The 25396-nt window shown below is 44.3% G+C and overlaps 1 protein-coding gene across 1 annotated transcript; it reads left to right on the forward strand.

The window, feature by feature from the left end:
- Positions 1 to 23989: 23989 nt before the first annotated feature.
- On the forward strand, positions 23990 to 24695 carry LOC123403105 (histone H2A-like). Its single transcript, XM_045097072.1, has one exon. The coding sequence runs from the start codon at positions 24080 to 24082 to the stop codon at positions 24545 to 24547; it is 468 nt and encodes a 155-aa protein (XP_044953007.1). The 5' UTR covers positions 23990 to 24079; the 3' UTR covers positions 24548 to 24695.
- The last annotated feature ends 701 nt before the right edge of the window (positions 24696 to 25396 follow it).

Below are 25396 nucleotides of genomic sequence, written 5' to 3' on the forward strand. Positions count from 1 at the left end.
AGCACTACGGAGGACGAGGAGGAGGAGGTGTAGGGCTGTGCCGAGAGAGAGGCAATTGTTGTCTCAAATCTGCCCAAAACCACCACTATATATAGGAGGAGAGGGAGGAGGGTGCCCACCTTTAGGGTTTCCCACCCTAAAGGGTGCGACAGCCCTAGATGGCCTTGGGGCGGCGTCCAAGGTGGTGGAGGCGCCGTAGGGTTGGGCCTTGAGGCCCAAGAAGGCCTCGCACGCCTAGGGTTTGCCCCCCTACACCCCTTGCTGCGCCTTGGGCTGGTTGTGGAGACGCACTAGCCCACATATGGGCTGGTTCCCACCCACTCTTAGCCCATGTAGCAACTTGGGGCTGGTGGCCCTTGCCAGTGGACCCCTGGAACCCTTCTGGTGGTCTCGGTACATTACCGGTGTCTCCCAAAACAATTCCGGTGACCAAATCCTCACTTCCTATATATGAATCTTTACCTCGAGACCATTCTGGAACTCCTTGTAACGTCCGGGATCTCATCCTGAACTCCGATCAACCTTCGATGACTGATGACCCACAAGTATAGGGGATCAATCGTAGTCCTTCCAATAAGTAAGAGTGTCGAACCCAACGAGGAGCACAAGGATCTGACAAGTGGTTTTCAGCAAGGTCAATTCTGCAAGCACTGAAAATATCGGTAACAAGTGATTGTGTGGTGAGATGATTCATAGCAAGCAACAAGTAACAAAAGTAGCAACGGTGTAGCAAAGTGGCCCAATCCCTTTTGTAGCAAGTGACAAGCCTGGACAAAGTCTTATAGGAGGAAAAATGCTCCCGAGGACACACGGGAATTTCTGTCACGCTAGTTTTCATCATGTTCATATGATTCGCGTTCGTTACTTTGATAGTTTGATATGTGGGTGGACCAGCGCTTGGGTACTGCCCTTACTTGGACAAGCATCCCACTTATGATTAACCCCTCTCGCAAGCATCCGCAACTACGAAAGAAGAATTAAGACAAAGTCTAACCATAGCATTAAACTAGTGCATCCAAATCAGACCCTTACGAAGCAACGCATAAACTAGGGTTTAAGCTTCTATCACTCTAGCAACCCATCATCTACTTACTGCTTCCCAATGCCTTCCTCTAGGCCCAAATAATGGTGAAGTGTTATGTAGTCGATGTTCACATAACACCGCTAGAGGAAAAACAACATACAACACATCAAAATACCGAACGAATACCAAATTCACATGACTATTATTAGCATGACTTATCCCATGTCCTCAGGAACAAAAGTAACTACTCAGAAAGCATAATCATATTCATGACCAGAGAGGTAATGAGTAGCATCAAGGATCTGAACATAAACTCTTCCACCAAGTAATCCAACTAGCATCAACTACAAAGAGTAACCAACACTACTAGCAACCTTACAAGTACCAGTCGGAGTCGCGAGACGGAGATTGGTTACAAGTGATGAACTAGGGTTTGGAGATGAGATGGTGCTGATGAAGATGTTGATGGTGACGAGTCCCCTCCGATGAGAGGAGTGTCGGTGATGACGATGGCGACGATTTCCCCCTCCGGGTGGGAAGTTTCCCCGGCAGGATCGTCCTGTCGGAGCTCTAGATTGGTTCTGCTCAAGTTCCGCCTCGTGGCAGCGGCGAATCCACGAAAAGGCTCCTCCTCAATTTTTTTCCGGACGAAACCCTTCATATAGCAGAAGAGGGGGCGAGTGGGCCAGCAGGCTTCCCACAAGCCCCCTAGGCGCGGCCAGGGGGTGGCCGCGCCTAGCAGGCTTGTGGCCACCTGCTGGCGCCCCTCTTGCGCTTCTTCGGCCCGGTATTTTTTATAAATCTAAAAAAAAATCATCGTTGATTTTTATGGCGTTTGGAGTTGCGCAGAATAGGTATCTCAAACTTGCTCCACTTTCAGGCCAGAATTCCAGTTGCCGGCATTCTCCCTCTTCATGTAAACCTTGCAAAATAAGATAGAAAAGGCATAAGTATTGTACCATGAAGTGAAATAACAGCCCAAGAAGCGATAAATATCAACATGAAAACATGATGCCAAATGGACGTATCAACTCCCCCAAGCTTAGACCTCGCTTGTCCTCAAGCGAAAGCCGAGCTCAATAAATCTGTCCAGATGTTTAGGGAGAGAGGTGTCAACAAAACAAGATACGAACATGCAGGCATCATGATCATGATCAGAACAACAATACCAACATATAATCCCTCATGCTAAAGTGACAATTCCTTCACAAAGTAAAGCATGGATCAAGAACCTTACCGAGAAGTAACAACCGATAGCCTTTAGTCATTGAAGCAATTGCAATTTATCACAACATCAGAAAGAGTCAAATAAGAGCTTGTAAAGCAAATCCACATACTCAATCATCCTTTCGTTCTCTACAATTGCTACAACTCACGTGGTACTCATGAGATCAAAGTTTCAGCTGGACACACAGAAAGATAGGGGCTTATAGTTTTGCCTCCCAACTGCTTACCTCAAGGGTAATGTCAACAATAATAATTCATGAATACTTACTTCCAAGTTGACATATGATTATAGATATTTCCCAAGCATATGGCATTAGCCAAGGTAAAGGCGAAACAAGGAATTGGTGAAGATCACCATGACTCTTTCAGGGGCAAAAAGTAAAGGTACAAGATAGGCCCTTCGCAGAGGGAAGCAGAGGTTGTCATGCACTTTTGAGGTTTGGATGTGTGTCCTCTTAGTGCGGAGGAACGTCACTTTATATTGCCTCCTCTGATAAAAAACTTTATTATGCAGTGTGTCGCTTTTATGTCTTCCTCATCACAGGTTCGTACAAAGCTGATTTTCCACACACTAATAGATCATACATATTAGAGAGCAATTTTTATTGCTTGCACCGATGAAAACTTACTTGAGGGATCTTATTCAATCCATAGGCAGGTATGGTGGACTCTCATGGCAAAATTGGGTTGAAGGTTTATGGATGCACAAGTAGCATCTCTACTTGGTGCGGGAGTTTTGGCTAATATGAGGTGGAAGCAATCATCACATGCTAAGGGATCTCTAATCATATAACATTGTTCGGAACCAAGCAAACACAATTCATTATGTCGTCTTCCTTGTCCAACATCTACTTCTAGGCATGTAATAATTTAGTGAGTGTTCACAATCATAGATGGTGTCAGAGATGATATATTTGTATGTGAACCTCTCCTTCTTTATCACTTCCTATTAATTGCAACAATGACCAATGTCTACGTTTGTCTACCCTCAACAAGTCTCAATCATCATTCTTTTTATATGTGAAGCCATCACTTCCCAAAAGATCATTACATGATCTTTCATGCTTTTGTTCTTTTCTCAATCTATTTATCATGGCAAGAGGCAAAGCCCTTCAACTAAGACACTCTTTATTATATGGCTCACGAGCTCGAATACATCGGGGGTGACACAAAGCAAAACTCAAGACTAAAACACAAAGCACTACTAGAGAAAGAGAAACTGAAAACGAAAACTAAAACAAAGGTAAAGGCAAAAGATGTGATGGTGATACGATACCGGGGCAACTCCCCCAAGCTTGGCACAAGCCAAGGGGATTGCCCATACCCATGTTTAGTGGTCTTCCTTTGGAGGTGATGGTGGTGGAGTTGTTGCAACATGGACTTGATCCTCTATCTTCCAAGGCATAGGTGCTCCATCATGGAAAGATGAACGAGTCTCCGGAATCCTCAAATCTGCAGCCAACCATATTGATTTAAATCTATACTCATACTCATAGTTTTGGTTCTTCAGGTCATAGATTTGGGCCTGGAGTTGATCAATCCTGTCATAGAGCCTGGAGAGGTGCTTCCCAATGTCATTGGCATCAATCTTGTGCTTGTTGGTGAACTATGTGATCATCATGTGGTTGGCGTTGAGTCCACGCTCCACCATCCCTTGGCACTTGAAGACTTGTTACTCCATTGCTTCGAGCCTCGTCTCCACGCTTCCGGTCTTCTTGGGCCCCTCAACATCACGGATGCGCAACATCCCCTCACGCATCTCGATAGATTGAGGGTGTTGAAGCACTCCTGTGAGGTACGGATTGATGACCTTCTCGAATATCTTGTCCTTTGGAGCTTTTGGGGAAGTCATAGTGATCTAGATGTGCAACAGAAACAGGCTTGAAACGAAAACAGAGGAAATCTGCGTGATACGAGGGTCAGACCAAACGGGAGAATATATATTGAATTTTTCCAGACCAGAAGGAGTACTCCACACAAAAACAGAGTCCGGGAGGCACACGAGGTGGCCACAAGCCCCCCACGCGTGGCCAGGGGGTGGGCCCGCGCCTGGCAGGCTTGTCGCCTCCTCGCGTGCTTTCCGGACTACTTCCAAATTTTGTATTTTTTTCAAATATTCCAAAACGGAGAAAAATTCCTACTGGAAAAGTTTTGGAATCTGTTTTCTTACCGAATCACATAATTCTTCATTTTCGGAGTCTGAAACAGGCTGATAAATATCCCTTAGGTATTCTTTCGGAGCTATGGTATTGATAATATTGCTTTCAACATTTATGGGAGTACCTGAGATATAATGCTTGATTCTCTACCCATTTACAACTCTCGGAAAATTACCTTCCGTGTTGTTGATCTTGATAGCACCGGAACGATATACTTCCTCAACAACATAGGGACCTTCCCATTTAGAGAGAAGCTTGCCTGCAAAGAATCTTAAATGAGAGTTATATAGAAAGACATAATCACCTACATTGAACTCACGCTTTTGTATCCGCTTACCATGCCACCTCTTAACCTTTTCTTTGAATAACTTGGCATTCTCATATGCCTGAGTTCTCCATTCATCAAGCGAGCTAATATCAAATAACCTCTTCTCATCGGCAAGTTTGAAATCAAAGTTGAGCTCTTTGATTGCCCAATAAGCTTTATGCTCTAGCTCAAGAGGTAAATGACATGCTTTACCGTACACCATTTTGTACGGATACATGCCCATGGGATTTTTATAGGAAGTTCTATAAGCCCACAGTGCATCATCGAGCTTCTTAGACCAATTCTTTCTAGACATGTTGACAGTCTTTTGCAGAATTAGTTTAACCTCTCTATTACTTAGCTCTACTTGACCACTAGACTGGGGGTGGTAGGGAGACACAATTCTATGGTTGACATCGTACTTAGCAAGCGTTTTACGGAAAGCGCCATGAATGAAATGTGAACCACCGTCGGTCATTAGATATCTAGGGGCTCCAAATCTAGGGAAAATAACTTCTTTAAGCATCCTGATAGAGGTGTTGTGATCAACACTACTAGTGGGGATAGCTTCTACCCACTTAGTGACGTAATCAACAACAACTAGGATATGAGTATACCCGTTGGATTTTGGAAAAGGTCCCATATAATCAAAGCCCCAAACATCGAATTGTTCAATGACAAGTGAATATTTCATAGGCATTTCCGGACGTTTGCTAATATTACCTATTCTTTGACATTCGTCACAAGACAAGACAAACTTACGGGCATCCTTGAAGAGAGTGGGCCAATAGAAACCTGATTGCAATACCTTGTGTGCAGTTCTATCTCCCGCATGGTGTCCTCCATAGGCCTCGGAGTGACACTTTTGCAGGATCTGTCCCTGTTCATGTTCAGGTGCACAACGTCTAATAACACCATCTACTCCTTCCTTATAAAGGTGAGGATCATCCCAAAAGTAGTGTCTCAAGTCAAAGAAGAATTTCTTCTTCTGCTGGTATGTGAAACTAGGTGGTATCTATTTGGCAACGATATAGTTTGCATAATCAGCATACCACGGTGCACTACGTGAAGCATTGATGACATTCAATTTCTCGTCGAGAAAGCTATCATCAATAGGTTGTGGGTCATCAAGAACGTTCTCCAACCTAGACAAGTTATCTGCTACGGGGTTATCAGCACCCTTCCTGTCGACAACGTGCAAATCAAATTCTTGTAGCAAGAGAACCCATCTCATAAGTCTAGGTTTAGCGTCCTCTCCATGAGTTACTTAATAGCAGCGTGATCAGTGTGAATAGTAACTTTGGAATCAACTATGTAAGACCTGAACTTTTCACATGCAAACATGACTCCAAAAAATTCCTTATCCGTAGTAGCATAGTTTCTTTGGGCACTGTCTAGAGTTCTACTACCATAGTGAATAACATTCAACTTCTTATCAAATCTTTGCCCTAGAACAACACCAACAGCATAATCACTAGCATCACGCATGATTTCAAAAGGTAAGTTCCAATCAGGTGGTTGAACAATAGGTGCAGTTATCAAAGCCCTCTTAAGTATTTCGAAGGCTTCCTCACAATCATCGTCAAAAACAAAAGGAATATCCTTTTGCAAGAGATTGGTAAGAGGCCTAGAAATCTTAGAGAAGTCTCTAATGAACCTTCTATAGAAACCAACATGACCAAGGAAACTTCGTATACCTTTGATATCCGTGGGGTATGGCATTTTCTCGATTGCATCAACCTTAGCCTTATCGACTTCAATACCTCTTTCGGAAATTTTATGTCCTAAGACGATGCCTTCATTAACCATAAAGTGGCACTTCTCCCAAATCAAGAGAAGGTTGGTGTCTTTACATCTCAGCAAGACTCGATCAAGGTTGCTGAGGCCATCATCAAAGGAAGACCCGTAAACGGAGAAGTCATCCATGAAAACCTCGACAATCTTTTCACAAAAGTTAGAGAATATAGCCATCATACATCTTTGAAAGGTGGCAGGTGCATTACATAAGCCAAAAGGCATACGTCTATAAGCAAAGGTACCCAAAGGGCAGGTGAAAGTGGTTTTCTCCTGATCAGATTGTGCAACTGGTATTTGGGAGAAACCAAAATAACCGTCTAGAAAGCAGAAGTGTGTGTGTTTAGACAGTCTTTCTAGCATTTGGTCGATAAAAGGTAAAGGGTAATGGTCTTTCCTAGTGGCTTTATTCAATTTCCTAAAATCGATCACCATCCTATAGCCAGTAATAATCCTCTGTGGGATCAATTCATCCTTATCATTAGGGACAACGGTAATGCCTCCCTTCTTAGGGACGCAATGCCTCCCTTCTAAGACAACTCTATCTATCTCATCCCTTTCATCCATATGCATATCATTTTCATTCTCAAGCAAGTATTGCTCTAAGGGATCAGTAGGAGGCACGACAAATAGAAGCTAAGGCAATAGTTTCATCCCTACTAGGCAACTCCTTTTCATGAGGTTGTCTACCAAACTTGGAGAAATTGAACTCATGTGACACACCTTCAAAGCCAACAGTGACAGTTTGCTTCTCACAGTCAATATGAGCATTGACGGTATTGAGAAAAGGTCTGCCAAATATGATGGGACAAAAGCTATCTTGTGCGGTAGCAAGAACAAGGAAATCAGTAGGATACTTTATTTTACCACACAAGACTTCAACATCCCTAACAATTCCCAGAGGGCAGATAGTATCTCTATAGGCAAGCTGAATAGTGACATCAATAGGCTCTATCTCAACAGGTGCAATATCGTATTTAATTTCATCGTATAAGGATTGAGGTATTGCACTAACACTAGCACCCACGTCACATAAACCATGATAACAATGATCTCCTATCTTAACAGAAACAACAGGCGTGCCGACAACATGCCTATGTTTGTCTCTAGCATGAGGTTTAGCAATTCTAGCAGCATCTTCACAGAAGTGAATATTATGTCCCTCAACATCGTCGGACAGAAGATCTTTGATAATAGCAATGCTAGGTTCAACTCTAATTTTCTCAGGGGTCGTAGGTGTTCTAATGTAGCCTCTATGTATCACAGTTGAAGCTTTAGAATGATCCTTTATCCTAACAGGCAAAGGTGGTTTCTCAATGTAAGCACTGGGAACAACAGGATCATTATAGGCAATGACTCTCTCTTCAACTGGATTGGGTTTAACTACATTGACTTCTAAAGGAGGATGATATTTAAACCACTTCTCTTTGGGGAGATCAATATGAGCAGCAAAGGATTCACACAATGAAGCTACTATCTTAGAGTCAAGTCCATACTTAGCGCTAAAGTCACAAAAAGTATTTCTTTCAACAAAGGATTTAACGCACTCAAACGTGAAATTCATACCTGACTCCTTACCTTCTTCAAGCTCCCAATCTTCAGAGTTGCATTTAATTCTCTCCAATAAATTCCATTTGAAGTCAATATCTCTCTTCATAAAAGAACCGGTACAAGAAGTGTCAAGCATGGTGCGATCATCATGAGAAAGCCGAGCATAGAAGTTCTGAATAATAATTTCTCTCAAGAGCTAATGGTTGGGGCATGAATATAACATTGATTTAAGCCTCCTCCAAGCTTGAGCGATGCTTTCTCTGTCACGAGGCAAAAAATTATAAATATAATTCTGATCACGATGTACTAAATGCATAGATAAAACTTTTGATGAAATTCCAATCTCAACCGATTGTAGTCCCATGATCCAGTATCATCACATAGCCTATACCATGTCAACGCCTTATCCTTCAAAGATAAAGGAAATACCTTCTTCTTGACCTCATCCTCGGGCAAACCTGCAAGCTTAAATAAACCAAAAACTTCATCTACATAGATTAGATGCAAGTCTGGATGTGATGTTCCATCTCCTATAAAAGGATTAGCCAGCAGTTTCTCAAGTATACCCGAAGGAAATTCAAAGCAAATAATTTCAGTAGGTGCAGCAGGTTCAGGAGCAACTCTTTGTGCTTCCGTTCGAGGCGAAGATACCCTGAACAAGCCCCTCAAAGGATTAGTATCCATAGTGACAAGTGACGATAAATTTCAGCACACTTTATGAATATTTCCTTACCAAGATCCACTTACCAAAGGCGCTTCACTCCCCGGCAACGATGCCAGAAAAGAGTCTTGATGACCCACAAGTATAGGGGATCAATCATAGTCCTTTCGATAAGTAAGAGTGTCGAACCCAACGAGGAGTAGAAGGATCTGACAAGTGGTTTTCAGCAAGGTAAATTCTGCAAGCACTGAAATTATCGGTAACAAGTGATTGTGTGGTGAGATGATTTGTAGCAAGCAACAAGTAACAAAATTAGCAACGGTGCAGCAAAGTGGCCCAATCCCTTTTGTAGCAAGGGACAAGCCTGGACAAAGTCTTATAGGAGGAAAAACGCTCCCGAGGACACACGGGAATTTCTGTCATGCTAGTTTTCATCATGTTCATATGATTCGCGTTCGTTACTTTGATAGTGTTATATGTGGGTGGACCGGCGCTTGGGTACTGCCCTTACTTGGACAAGCATCCCACTTATGATTAACCCCTCTCGCAAGCATCCGCAACTACGAAAGAAGAATTAAGACAAAGTCTAACCATAGCATTAAACTAGTGGATCCAAATCAGCCCCTTACGAAGCAACGCATTAACTAGGGTTTAAGCTTCTGTCACTCTAGCAACCCATCCTCTACTTACTACTTACCAATGCCTTCCTCTAGGCCCAAATAATGGTGAAGTGTTATGTAGTCGACGTTCACATAACACCACTAGAGGAAAAACAACATACAACACATCAAAATACCGAACGAATACCAAATTCACATGACTATTATTAGCATGACTTATCCCATGTCCTCACGAACAAAAGTAACTACTCACAAAGCATACTCATATTCATGACCAGAGAGGTAATGAGTAGCATCAAGGATCTGAACATAAACTCTTCCACCAAGTAATCCAACTAGCATCAACTACAAAGACTAACCAACACTACTAGCAACCTTACAAGTACCAATCGGAGTCGCGAGACGGAGATTGGTTACAAGTGATGAACAAGGGTTTGGAGATGAGATGGTGCTGATGAAGATGTTGATGGTGATGAGTCCCCTCCGACGAGAGGAGTGTTGGTGATCGATACGTCTCCAACGTATCTATAATTTTTGATGGTTTCATGCTATTATCTTGTCAAACTTTGGATGTTTTGCATGCCTTTTATATATTTTTGGGACTAACTTATTAACTCGGTGCAAGTTCCTGTTTTTTCCATGTTTTTGACCCCTTTCAGAGGAGGATTTTGAACGGAGTCCAAACGGAATGAAACTACCAAAAAGATTTTTTCCGGAACAGAAAAAGATCGGAGAGCCGGAGAATCAGGGCAGGGGGCCACGAGGGACCCCACAAGCCCTCATGGCGCAGCCAGGGGGGCCGCGGCCCCGTGGCTTGTGGGCCCCCTGAGGCTCCGTTGCCCTAGGTTTTGCGCCTATATATTCCCTAAAAATCCATAAAAAATCAGGAGATCATCGAAAGTACTTTTCCGCCGCCACAAGCTTCTATCTCCGCAAGATCCCATCTGGGGCACATTCTGGTGCCGTGCCGGAGGGGGATTCAGACACGAAGGGCTTCTTCATCAACACCATGACCTCTCTGATGATGCATGAGTAGTTCACCATAGACCTACGGGTCCATAGCTAGTAACTAGATGGCTTCTTCTCTCTCTTGGATCTTCAATACAAAGTTCTCCATGATCTTCATGGATATCTATCCGATGTAATCTTCTTTTGCGGTGTGTTTTTCGAGATCCGATGAATTGCGGATTTATGATCAGATTATCTATGAATCTTATTTGAGTTTCTTCTGATCTCCCTTATGCATTATTTCATATCCTTGTAATTCTCTTCGAGTTGTGGGTTTTGTTTGGCCAACTAGATCTATGATTCTTGCAATGGGAGAAGTGCTTGGTTTTTGGTTCATACCTTGCGGTGACCTCACCCAGTGACAGAAGGGGTAGCAAGGCACGCATCGTGTTGTTGCCATCAAGGGTAAAAAGATGGGGTTTTCATCATTGGTTTGAGATTATCCCTCTACATCATGTCATCTTGCTTAAGGCGTTACTCTGTTCGTCATGAACTCAATACACAAGATGCATGCTGGATAGCGGTCGATGTGTGGAGTAATAGTAGTAGATGCAGAAAGTATCGGTCTACTTATCTCGGACGTGATGCCTATATGTATGATCATTGCCTTAAATATCGTCATGACTTTGCACGATTCTATCAATTGCTTGACAGTAATTTGTTCACCCATCGTGATATTTGCTATTTTGAGATAAGCCTCTAGTGAACACTATGGCCCCCGGTCTACTCCACACCATATTTTCAGCCTTACACTTTTTACTTCGTTGCACTTTCCGCCTTCAGATCTCACTTTGCAAACAATCTTGAAGGGATTGAAGTGCAAGCTCTTTTGTGTTTGTGCACGTACTCTGGACTTGACGAGATTCTCCTACTGGATTGATACCTTGGTTCTCAAACTAAGGGAAATACTTACTGCTCATGTGCTGCATCACCCTTTCCTCTTCAAGGGAAAAAACAACACAAGCTCAAGAGACGATAGAAGGATCTCTGGCACCACTGCCGGGGAAGGACTTTTGTTGACGTAGCAGAAGAATTTCTGGCACCCTTACCTAGGAGGATCAAGTCAAGAATTCATCCAAATAGATGTCGCAAACTCATCTCTTGCATTTACTTTGTTTGCCAGTTGCCTCTCGTTTTCCTCTCCCCCACTTCACAATTTGCCTTTTTCGTTTGCCTTTTCGTTCGCCTTTTTTCTCGCTTGCTCTTTCTTCGCTTGTGTGCTTGCTTGCTTTCCGAAATCACCATGAATGAATAATAATGATTTTATTAGTACTCCAATTGCTCCCGCCACTAGTGCGGAGTCATACGAAATCAATGTCGCTTTGCTGAATCTTGTTATGAAAGAGCAATTCTGCGGCCTTCCTAGTGAAGATGCCGCATTCCATCTCAATATCTTCATTGAGCTTTGTGATATGCAAAATAAGAAAGATGTGGATAATTATGTGATTAAATTGAAGCTTTTTCCTTTCTCGTTGCGAGATCGCGCAAAAACTTGGTTTTCTTCTTTGCCAAAAAATAGTATCGATTCTTGGGATAAGTGCAAAGATGCTTATATATCCAAGTATTTTCCGCCGTCTAAGATAATCTCTCTCTGTAATGATATCATGAATTTCAAGCAACTTGATCATGAACATGTTGCACAATCTTGGGAGAGAATGAAATTGATGATTAGAAATTGTCCCGCTCATGGCTTGAGTCTTTGGATGATTATACAAATCTTTTATGCTGGCTTGAATTTCACTTCTAGAAATATCTTGGACTCCGCCTCAGGTGGAACGTTCATGGAAATCACGTTAGGGGAAGCCACAAAGCTCCTAGACGACATCATGACGAATTACTCTCAGTGGCACACTGAAAGGTCACCTACTAGTAAGAAGGTACACGCTATAGAAGAAATTAACTCGCTGAGTGCTAAGATGGATGAGTTGATCTATTGATCTCACGAAATTTTCTAGATGTTTGTGCACTTCTAGCTAGAATTGAAGTTATAGATGAAAGTAAAGAAGAGACCAACGGGAAAGCGATGTCTGATTCTTTAAAATCGAAGAAAATAAAAGTTGTTAAGCTCAAGAATCTGCAGAACAACAACGAAGACATAGAGAAGATCTTAGTCCAACTAGTAGGAGCAATTATGGAAGTTAGACATTTTAAAATGTCTAATTGTGATTCTTGTTTTTCTTTGGTCTTGTACTCGTAACGAAGAATTGGTAAAATAGTGTATGTATTGGAATGCGTTTAGTGAAATAAAAATAACGTGCAAATCCAAAACAAAAATATTGTGTGATAAAAAATGGAAGTCGGCCAACCGCAAGGACAAGATTTGGGTCCGCTCATTGGGCACACAGTCGACCCATTTACAAAAGGGGGCGGACACGCCGTCCCAAACGGACAAAAGACAAACAAAGTGTGTGTCTGTTTGGATTGCACATTTGGAGTTGCTCTAAGTCCCAATAGGTGGACGAGACAATCTTTCTCTGTTTATTTCGTGCGTGTTTGGTTGCACAAATCGATTGCACGTGTGTCTTAGTTGGGCCTGGTTGAGAAAAAACAGAAAAAATCCAACATCTGCACATCATTTGGTTGTGTGCATGTAGGCTATCTATATTAAGGGGGAAATTTTGGCATGACGTTTAGTGTCCTACATTGAATGGGGTAGTGCAATTACACAATTTTGGGTTGCATACAATGGATATGATTAAGAGTTAACAATTACACATAACACACATAGTTATAACAGAGCGCCTTGGTGACTGCGGTGGATGATGGCCGCGATGTCGCATTCGACACGACGAGCACAAAGTCGTGGGCGAGTGATCCCATCGACGGGATGATGAACTAGTTGCAAGCGTCGTCGCAAAGAAAGTACATGTGAATGGACAAATCTGAGGGCACTGAGGCAGAGCATGGGGGAGGAGAAATACAATGCGCGCGTCTTGGTGGCCGCAATGTAGTAGGATGCGAGATAGGAGGTCAATGGTGGTTGCGATATAGCAGGGCGCGGGCGAGAAGGCCGAGAGAGACGATGCCGACCGCTCAAGTGTACCAGGAAATGGACAAGAAGGCCATGATGAACGACGATAACGACGATCGCTTGAGTGTGGTAGGACGCGGGAGAGGAGGCCGAGATGAACGATGACGACGATGACACTAGTGTAGCAAGACACGAGAGAGGAGATCGAGAGGAATGATGTCGACGATGGCGCCAGTGTAATAGTACGCGAGAGAGGAGGCCCAAATAATGATTAAAAGGGACTAAATGAAGAAGATCAAGGAGTATCATAAAACAAACACACATATGCATGTGATACTCACGAGTCACGAGAAAGAGAAAGATTTAGATCCACTTGTATACGATCGTTGTTGAATATGAACACATGCAACATGAAAATCGTGCGAAACTACGATATAACGTTACTGATCAAAGAAAATTACAAATGATCGACCATGCACGATGAATTTGATAAAATTCATTCAAAATAGTACCAACTGAACACAAAATTAAACATTTAAAATTAGCAAAACTACGAACGTGTGAATGGAACTACAATGCTGATGCGTTTTTTTTTGTGTGTAGACCTTATATGAAATCAAAACATCATCGTATATATTAAAAGGGACTAATAAGTGAATGAGGGTGTGAGTTAAACGAACAAACCACATGAAATCTCACGTACACCCAATTATCACGCAGAACGAGGTTGCATTCTGGAGTCACGTGCGCATTATTCAGTCGCTCAAGGTTGGTTCACTAAGAAGTATCGATCATTCGATCATTCCTGACGGGCCTGGTTGAAAGATGCTTTAAATTTCGTACGATAGAAATCAAAAACTAAATGCTGATAATCAAATAGCATAATTTTTATCTCATGTGGGAGAAAACACAACCTTACACATCCCAAATATTTATTCGTACTGTTTTTGTTAGCATCACATGTCAGGACCCCGATCCTAAGCCATAGGAATCTAGCCTGTAACACATCGCATCCCTTTGTGGTCTCACGCACGGTTAACTCCACGGCTGCAGCCTTACCTTAGCCGGGACCGTTTGTGTCTTTTGACTCACGTATGCGATAGTGTCGCTAGCAATCCAATGTCAAAGAACCCGGATCGACATGTCTAGTCATGAACCAAAGTGGCAGTACCGCACAAGGACAGGCATACCTGACCCAACAAAGCAGGTGTCGGTCATCGGCGAATGTAGACGAGTCGTAGCAAGCTACAAGGACTCCATTACATCGTGTGACATTTCCCCAAAGGGGACAGACACAGCAGCTAAGAAGGACACATGCCGGTCTACCAATGTGTCCGGAGCAGTAGCGAACTACCAAGGCTCGTTGGATCACAAAGGGGCATTTCCTTGTAAGGAGTGCTACTAAAGTTCACGACTAGGTATTCGAACCCCATACATACCAAGTAAGACACACGTACGCATGGCATACCGATATGTATAGATACATCGATGGCATCACAACATAACCATAAACATACAAGCTTTATTTAAGAGGCTCGGAAGAGCCACACACATAATATTACACATTAAGGGTCTCACGACCCATAATAGTAGTCATACAATACAAGCCAGCGGAAGAGTTATAAACTGTCTGGGTACAGACAGGGCAACTAGAAGGCACATGGCCTGACTATACTACAGAGCCGACGTAGGGCCAGATCGTAGCTGGGACACCAGCTACTCGTCGTCGTCGATGTCTACGAAGAACCCTCCATTAGGGTCATTAGCAACCTCTGCAGCATTTATTAAGCAAACATGAGTACAAAGGTACTCAACAAGACTTTAGGAGAACTAACTACTCATGCAAGGTATCAAAAGGTATTGTGGGGTTTCATGCGGGAAGCCAGCATTTGACTCGTGGCTAGACAACTTGCACTTTGAAATTAGTTTTGACAACTTGATTTCTCGCACACGAGTCCACTAACACCACAACAATACACTATCGTGGAATCATTCCGTCTCCATACGGAAATGCCGTCCACGACACTCACGCTTATCTTGGCAATTTTATGAGTAACCATTGAAGTTATCTATGAACAACATATGTCTCCAAGTAGTCCATATCCGCGGACGCGGCTATTCGAATAGATCATAACCCTGCAGGGGTGTACTTCGTCACACACGCTCTCGCCACTTATCGCCATGTGCACGTCATGCACCTCGGCAACCTTCAAGCGGAAGCCCAGCGAGGGAGTCGGCCACGACCGTTAACCACACTAGTACCTAGTCCAGGTTTATCGCCTATCTGAGAGTAACCCGTACGGAAGTCCGGCCGGGGTTTCCGCCACGGCCTCAAACGATGTGCGCAGGGTTCCCAAGCCCACCATCTGGGTGCCACTTGGTACACCGTGCCACTGCCTACCGCATCACGGCCCATCTCTCAGGTCAGCACCATGCACGGCCTCCAGCATTACTATAAACACCAGAAACTACTTGCAACTCCTGGACCGAGTACTACGCGATTAATAGGCCGAGCGGGGTCATATTTCAGGGCCCAGCATGTGGTAGTATCTAGTCTTGGATTACATACACGGAACTCAGTTCCTAAGGACGGTTCCAATGAAACAACCCGCCATGTACTCCTACACAGCCTTTCACCGGTACCTTTACCAAATCAAGTTCAACACACAACCTTTGCTCATCAAACACATTTCACAATTCTGTTCATCTCCCAGATGACAGACCATACACAACTCTAAGCATAGCATGCATAGCAGGATAAGGCACATCATAGCTCAAGCTACTACCAGGTATGCTAGGTTGCAAGGTTTGGCTATTTACTGTGACAAGGTTAAGTCATGCAAAGGAAGTGGGTTCAACTATCGTGGCAAAAGCAGTTGAAGCATTTGATCTTAAATGCAATAAATAGGTGCAGGAGCAAGAACATGGGATTTATCGGGATGATCAAAAGGGTTGCTTGCCTTGTTGCTCACAGGAGGAACGATATCCGTCAGACGGATATTCGGTGGAATCCGGGGGTGCGGAGCCTACCGAAAAGAATGGCAACATTCAATAACAATCATATGCACTCAAAATGATGCATGAGCATGGCATGAGAATGCAAGGTGATAAGTTATTATTTTCAACATGTAATAGGTTTAGAGTTGATTTGAATCACATTCGAATAGCAATTCAAACGGGTATTCTCGGATACTGGTTTAATTGATTCGACCTGATGCTCGGATCAACTTGATGTTAACATGCATGAAATGTCATGTTATGGTACTGATTTGTAATTAGGGCAGTGTGTGATCATTGCATACATAATGAAATTTGAATATTTTTGCAAATTCCATTTATAAAGTGATTAAAAGAATTGAATTATTCCTTATTTCACAATTTAGGGTTCTTTAACTTTTTCAAACATGGTTGAAAATAGCATAATCAGAATCCTTGAATTTTTCTGATACTTCTTCATATATAAATTATTTTCATTGGAGTTACAGATTAATTTCTATGATTTTTACAAATTTTAGCAATTTCTTGAATTAGTTTTAAACTGGAAATTCTATTTATTGCCTCAGGCTGACGTCAGCAGGTCAGCCGACCTGTTCAGGTCAAACCTGACAGGGCGGCCCCACTGGTCAGCCTCTCTGGGACTAATCCCGCGCTGACCAGCCCCTAATTGGGGTTTGACCAGGCGTGGGGCCCTCTGGCAGCGACTGAGGGGAGGGCGATTACGCCCTAATGGTCGGCCACGTCGACGCCCACCGGAGGGTGGTCGCCGGCGACCAGACCCGCGGCGGAGGGCTCGCCGGAGGCGACCTAGACGGCGCTGCACAGCACCAAAACGCACGCGGTTGGCAGCTACAACATGCTCGCGAAGTGGCCGATCTGGCAGGACCATCTGGGGAGGATAGGGTCGCCGGAAGAGGCGTCGGCGATGAGCCGGAGCGGCGGCTGAAGCTCGGCCTTCTATACGGGGCGGTTATAGGGCACGAGGAGGGCAGCTGGAGGGCTCGACACGCTCCTGGAGGCTCCAGGAGCTCGAATCCTAGCTCGGGCGCGTGGATCAGCCATCACAGCGTCGGCAGCGACATGGCCGGCGGCGAGAAGCTCTCGGCCTTGGTGGGGAACTAGGATACGATGCACGGGAGAGCGTGGGGCGAGAGGGGAAACGACGACGAGCTCACGGCGGTTCCGATGGTGCTGAAGAGGGGCTCGGGGATGCGCCGGAGCAAGCGAATCGACGGGAGAGGTCCGGCGGCCGGAGGTGGAAGACGACGGCGTTGCGGGCGTTGCGGGGCTCGAGGGAGCTTTGGCTTCTGCAGCGATGACCAGGGCGACGAGGCGGAGCTAATGGCGTGCTCTGGGAGGGGATCCTATGGCCAGGGGCACGGGCAGCTCGAGCTCGAGCTCGGCTCTAATGGCGGCAGCAAGGAAGAGGAGGAGATCCGGGAGGAGGAGGAGAACCGAGGCGGGGAATGGATAGGGGAGGCTCTGGGGAGCTTATCCCCGTCGTCGCCAGCGCGAGGCGGCGGCGAGGCAGGCACGCAGGTGCGTGGCCGCGCCGGAGGAGGCGGCGGCCACCTCCTGCTGCCTACTGGCGCGAGGGAGGGGACGAGCGGGGAGATGGGCCGGGCCAGGCTTAGGCGACAGGTAAGGTTTCCCATTTTTTTCTGTTTTTGTTTTTGTTTTTTTTTGCTAACTATTGTTTTGCTAATTATTTCAGCTCCAAACAAAAAGTAAAAAGTATTTTAGACCTCCTGAAATATTTGTTATAATATCCCCGACCATTTCCAAGGTTTTCAACATTTTTGGAAAATTATAGTTTCTGATTTCAATTTTTAAATTTGAAACCAGTGGCTTTTGCATTAATTTAAAAATCTTAAGGTGTCAAGGAAATAGTTTTCTCCAATGCTCATTTACTTTCATGATTTATCAGAAAGTTTGAACATTTCTTGAGGCCATTTTGGGTTCATTGATTTTGAACTAGTTTGAGATTTCCTTTAATTGAAATGGTGGCTAGGGTTTTGAGTATTTCCTTTGCCACTTTGTTGTTTTTGTTGAAACTTCTTAGATGCAAATGCAAAGAAGACATGAGCACAATGCTATCTTGCTTAAGGGTTAGGGATGTGACATCACAGCTGTCCATTTAACTCCCGATCCAGCCGTTCACGCGGATCCATGGGCCCACCGCCCCTTCTTCCTCCCCCCCTCCCCACGAATAAAATACTCGGCAATCCCGTCTCCTTCCTCACCAACGCACCCGGCAATCAGCAGTCAAGCAATCCCCACACACATCTAAGCACTAGATAACGTTACCGTTTATTAATATCAATATCATATTTGAACAACTAGATTTTGGAATTATGAGTGGCATGCTGTTTAGCTTGATGGGTGGAGTACTGTTAGTACGACACGTAGCACTTAGGCTGATCGTAGTGAATATAAAAGAAGAAAACCCTAAGCATGATGAGCATGATGTTGACCGTGTCATGTCATATGTGAAGTTGCAAAACGCATAAGGCTACTTCGCAATTGATGTTTGCTTTCAACTAACAACTAAGATTCTATGAGACAAAAAATACAGTTAACATGTGACAATCTATTTTCTGTCCGAGATCAATAATTTAAGTATACATATGAATAAGTACCCCTTTACTTGCGGTGTCGTGTAGGCATCTGATGATACATGGGCTAATTATCCTTTTGCCCTCAGTGGTGTCTTTGTACTCAATTTTGCCATCAGTTATGAATCGTGTTCAGCTTTGCCCCTACTTTGTCTGCACTGGCTCGTTCCGTGAACACTGCCGTATCCATCACGTCAACGTTTTGACTTGGACCTTACAGGTGGGACCAGGCGCCACAGACGCGCTATACAATCAGACCGTTGCTCTCGTGGCTTGTGGGACCCAACAAAGAGTCGTTGAGCAGAGAGTCGATGCGGGTGTGCGATATAAGCGGAGTGTGCGTCCCCGGAGCTCGCAGTAGTGAGCAAGAACCATCTAGGCTGGGGAGCTGGGCGCGGGGGACAGAGAGAAGATCTTAGTCCAACTAGTAGGAGCAGTTATGAAATTTGGACATCTTTTTAAAATATCTAATTGTGATTCTTGTTTTCTTTGGTCTTATACTCGTGGCGAAAAATTGGTAAAATAATGTACGTATTGTAATGCATTTGGTGAAATAAAAATAACATGCAAATTCAAAGAAAAAATAATGTGTGATAAAAAATGGATGTCGGACGACCGCGAGGATAAAATTTGGGTCCGCCTGTTGGGCACGCAGTCAACCCATTCACAAAAGGGGGAACGGACACGCCACACCAAACGGACAAAAGACAAACACAGCGCGTGTCCGTTTGAATCGCGTGTTTGGAGTTGCTCTATGTCCCAATAGGTGGACCCGATAATCTTTCTCTCTTTATTTAGTGCGTGCTTGGTTATCCACATCGATTGCATGTGTGTCTTAGTTCGCTCTGGTTGAGAAAAAACATGCAAAAATCCAACATCTACATCATTTGGTTGTGCCCCATGTAGGCTATCTGTATTAAGGGAACAGTTTTGGCATGACATTTTGCGTCTTACATTGAATGGGCTTATGCAATTACACAATTTTTGGTTGCATACAATGGATATGATTAAGAGTTAACAATTACACATAACACACATAGTTACAGTAGAGCGCCTTGGCGACTGCGGTGGATGATGACAACAATGTCGCATTCGACACGACAAGCACAAAGTCGCGGGCGAGCGACCCCATCATCGGGATGACCAACTAGTTGCAAGCGTCGTCGCAAAGAAAGTACGTGTGAATGGATGAACATGAGGGCGCTCAGGTACAACATGGGGGAGGAGAAATGCAATGCGCACGTCTTGATGGTCGCAGTGTAGTAGGATGCGGGATATGAGGCTAGCAATACTGTATTAGAATAAATGCAAAGAGGTCGAGAGGAACGAAGTCAATGTTGGTTGCGATGTAGCAGAATGCACGCGAGAAGTCCGAGAGAGACGATGCCGACCGCTCAAGTGTACTAGGAAATGGGCAAGAAGGCCGTGATGAACGACGAACGCTCGAGTGTAGTAGGACGCGAGAGAGGAGGCATAGATGAACGATGACGACAATGACGCTAGTGCAACAAGACGCGAGAGAGGAGATCGAAAGGAATGATGTCGGCGATGACGCTAGTGTAATAGTATGCGAGACAGGAGGCCCAAAGTAATGATTAAAAAGGATTAAATGAAGAAGATTAAGGAGTATCATAGACACACATATGCATGTGTTACTCACGAGTCACGAGAAAGAGAAAGATTTACATCCACTAGTATACGATCGTTGTCGAATATGAACACATGCAACATGAAAGTCGTGCGAAACTACGATATAACGTTACTGATCAAAGAAAATTTCAAATGACCGACCATGCACGATGAATTTGATAAAATTCATCCAAAATAGTACCAAATGAACAGAAAATTAAACATTTAAAATTAGCAAAACTACGAACGTGTGAATGGAACTACAACGCTGATGCGTTTTTGTGTGTGTAGACCTTATGTGAAATCAAAACATCATTATATATATATTAAAAGGGACTAATAAATGGATGAGGATGTGAGTTAATCGAACAAACCACATGCAATCTCACGTACACCCAATTATTATGCAGAACGAAGTTGCATTCTGTATTCATGCGCGCATTTTTGAGTCGCTCAAGGTTGGTTCACTAAGAAGTACTCCCTCCGTCCCAAAATAAGTGTCTTAAGCTTAGTATAAATTTATACTAGAGCTAGTACAAAGTTAAGATAATTATTTTAGTTGACAATTTTAGTTGTATGGAGGTGGCATATTCTTAAGAATAACATGATAGTTTCTTTAGAGAAAGGCATTTTCCTTTCAAAACTGACACCATTTGATCTCGCGTTACAAACTAAAACTACTATGAAAATGTGTTTGCTTGATACCCTCTTCCAAGTTGGGGTTCACTAGATAACATTACGGTTTATTAATATCAATAACATATTTGAACAACTAGATTTTGGAATTATGAGTGGCATGTTGTTTAGCTTGATGGGTGGAGTAGTGTTAGTACGACACGTAGCACTTAGGCTGATCGTAGTGAATATAAAAGAAGAAAACCCTAAGCATGATGAGCATGATGTTCACCGTGCCATGTCATATGTGAAGTTGCAAAACGCATAAGGCTACTTCGCAATTGATGTTTGCTTTCAACTAACAACTAAGATTCTGTGAGATGGACAAAGAATACAGTTAACATGTGACAATCTATTTTCTGTCCGAGATCAATAATTTAAGTATACATATGAATAAGTACCCCTTTACTTGCGGTGCCGTGTAGGCATCTCATGATATATGGGCTAATTATCCTTTTGCCCTCAGTGTTGTCTTTATACTCAGTTTTGCCATCAGTTATGAATCGTGTTCAGCTTTGCCCCTTGTTTGTCTGCACTGGCTCGTTCCGTGAACACTGCCGTATCCATCAGGTCAACGTTTTGACTTGGACCTTACAGGTGGGACCAGGCGGCACAGACGCGCTATACAATCAGACCGTTGCTTTCGTGGCTTGTGGGACCCAACAAAGAGTCGTTGAGCAGAGAGTCATTGCGGGTGTGCGATATAAGCGGAGTGAGAGTCCCCGGAGCTCGCAGTAGTGAGCAAGAACCATCTAGGCTGGGGAGCTGGGCGCGGGGGACAGAGAGAAGATCTTAGTCCAACTAGTAGGAGCAGTTATGAAATTTGGACATCTTTTTAAAATATCTAATTGTGATTCTTGTTTTCTTTGGTCTTATACTCGTGGCGAAAAATTGGTAAAATAATGTACGTATTGTAATGCATTTGGTGAAATAAAAATAACATGCAAATTCAAAGAAAAAATAATGTGTGATAAAAAATGGATGTCGGACGACCGCGAGGATAAAATTTGGGTCCGCCTGTTGGGCACGCAGTCAACCCATTCACAAAAGGGGGAACGGACACGCCACACCAAACGGACAAAAGACAAACACAGCGCGTGTCCGTTTGAATCGCGTGTTTGGAGTTGCTCTATGTCCCAATAGGTGGACCCGATAATCTTTCTCTCTTTATTTAGTGCGTGCTTGGTTATCCACATCGATTGCATGTGTGTCTTAGTTCGCTCTGGTTGAGAAAAAACATGCAAAAATCCAACATCTACATCATTTGGTTGTGCCCCATGTAGGCTATCTGTATTAAGGGAACAGTTTTGGCATGACGTTTTGCGTCTTACATTGAATGGGCTTATGCAATTACACAATTTTTGGTTGCATACAATGGATATGATTAAGAGTTAACAATTACACATAACACACATAGTTACAGTAGAGCGCCTTGGCAACTGCGGTGGATGATGACAACAATGTCGCATTCGACACGACAAGCACAAAGTCGCGGGCGAGCGACCCCATCATCGGGATGACCAACTAGTTGCAAGCGTCGTCGCAAAGAAAGTACGTGTGAATGGATGAACATGAGGGCGCTCAGGTACAACATGGGGGAGGAGAAATGCAATGCGCACGTCTTGATGGTGCGCACTGTAGTAGGATGCAGGATATGAGGCTAGCAATACCGTATTAGAATAAATGCAAAGAGGTCGAGAGGAACGAAGTCAATGTTGGTTGCGATGTAGCAGAACGCACGCGAGAAGTCCGAGAGAGACGATGCCGACCGCTCAAGTGTACTAGGAAATGGGCAAGAAGGCCGTGATGAACGACGACCGCTCGAGTGTAGTGGGACGCGAGACAGGAGGCATAGATGAACGATGACGACAATGACGCTAGTGCAACAAGACGCGAGAGAGGAGATCGAAAGGAATGATGTCGGCGATGACGCTAGTGTAATAGTATGCGAGACAGGAGGCCCAAAGTAATGATTAAAAAGGATTAAATGAAGAAGATTAAGGAGTATCATAGACACACATATGCATGTGTTACTCACGAGTCACGAGAAAGAGAAAGATTTAGATCCACTAGTATACGACCGTTGTCGAATATGAACACATGCAACATGAAAGTCGCGCGAAACTACGATATAACGTTACTGATCAAAGAAAATTTCAAATGACCGACCATGCACGATGAATTTGATAAAATCCATCCAAAATAATACCAATTGAACAGAAAATTAAAATTTAAAATTAGCAAAACTACGAACGTGTGAATGGAACTACAACGCTGATGCGTTTTTGTGTGTGTAGACCTTATATGAAATCAAAACATCATTGTATATATTAAAAGGGACTAATAAATGGATGAGGATGTGAGTTAAACGAACAAACCACATGCAATCTCACATACACCCAATTATTATGGAGAACGAAGTTGCATTCTGTATTCATCCGCTCAAGGTTGGTTCACTAAGAAGTATCAATCATTCGATCATTCCTGACGGGCCTGGTTGAAAGATGCTTTAAATTTCGTACGATACAAATCAAAAACTAAATGCAGGTAATCAAATAGCATAATTTCATCACATTTGAAAGCAAACACATCTTTACACATCCCAAATATTTATTCTTTATCGTTTTTGTTGGCATCACAGCCGTCCATCCCGCTGCCGATCCAGCCGTCCATTGCCGTTCACGCGGATCCATGGGCCCACCGCCCCTTCTTCCTCCCCTCCTCCCCACGAATAAATACTCGGCAATCCCGTCTCTTTCCTCACCAACGCACCCGGCAATCAGCAGTCAAGCAATCTCCACACACATCTCTCCTACTCCCGAATCCGTTCTCCACCTAGCCATGGACGCCTCAGCCACCGTAGCCGCCGGGAAGGGGAAGAAGGGCGCGGCCGGGCGCAAGGCCGGCGGCCCCAGGAAGAAGTCCGTGTCGCGGTCCGTCAAGGCCGGGCTCCAGTTCCCCGTCAGCCGCATCGGGCGCTTCCTCAAGAAGGGCCGCTACGCGCAGCGCGTCGGTTCCGGCGCCCCCGTCTACCTCGCGGCGGTCCTCGAGTACCTCGCCGCCGAGCTGCTGGAGCTGGCGGGCAACGCCGCCAAGGACAACAAGAAGAGCCGCATCACCCCCCGCCACCTGCTGCTCGCCATCAGGAACGACGAGGAGCTCGGCAAGCTGCTCGCCGGCATCACCATCGCGCACGGCGGCGTCATCCCCAACATCAACCCGGTGCTGCTCCCCAAGAAAACCGCCGAGAAGTCGCCCAAGGAGCCCAAGTCGCCCAAGAAGACCGCCAAGTCCCCCAAGAAGGCGTAGGCGGCCATTGCATAGTTAGGTCGGAGTAGCTGGGATGGATGTTACATGCATGGGTGTGCTTCAGGATACTTCAGCTCGAAGTAGACTGTTCTTGCTGTGTCCTTGTATTTTCTGACCGTGGTTTCAATGAAACTTTGCTTTCATGCAATGCGTTCGATCTGTGTTTCATTTGCCCATGCCCCTTGTTATCCCTTTGCTCAGAGAATTGCATCTTTGGGTGTGGGTTTGCGATTCATATCTTTCGAATTTCATCCATGCAGGGTCCTGGGCGGGCAATTGCGAAGGTAGGTGGGAATCAACCAAACTAGGTCAACATCTTTGGCGCGTGCCTGAAATGTTTGGTGGTGGGGTTTCCCGCCCCAATTTCGTGTAGCATTCGATTTGGCGGGAGATTTCCCTGCTCCAGTTGATTTCCCTGCTCAGTTGCGAAGGTATAAATTTCGTAGAAAACTAAAATTAAAAATCCACGTCTATTTCCATGCTCCAGTTTCGCGCCCAAAAAGATTGGACGGAACTTTCGAATTGGCGGGTAGATTTCCCGCTCGTTCTGAATTTCAGTTCTGGGAGTTTGGCGGGCAACTCAAAACTGCATCCTCTGTTACTTTTTAGCGGAGTGATTTCCCGCTTCATTTTCGTGCCCATTTTGGCGCATCCTTTTGCAATCTTGGAACCATCTACCTGATCCTCCATGTCTTGGATGGGCGCACAACCAATTTCCGGAAGGATAGTTGGATAAATGGGGGAAGAAGATGATCAATTAGTTGGTGAATTCCATATTCAGGCGCGCCAAGAAACTCTACGGAGGGCCTCCCCTGCCAACCGGGCCGGGCCATTGATGGACTATTCCTT

The sequence above is a fragment of the Hordeum vulgare genome, chromosome 6H (assembly GCF_904849725.1).
Source record: "Hordeum vulgare subsp. vulgare chromosome 6H, MorexV3_pseudomolecules_assembly, whole genome shotgun sequence".
NCBI classification, from domain to species: domain Eukaryota; kingdom Viridiplantae; phylum Streptophyta; class Magnoliopsida; order Poales; family Poaceae; genus Hordeum; species Hordeum vulgare.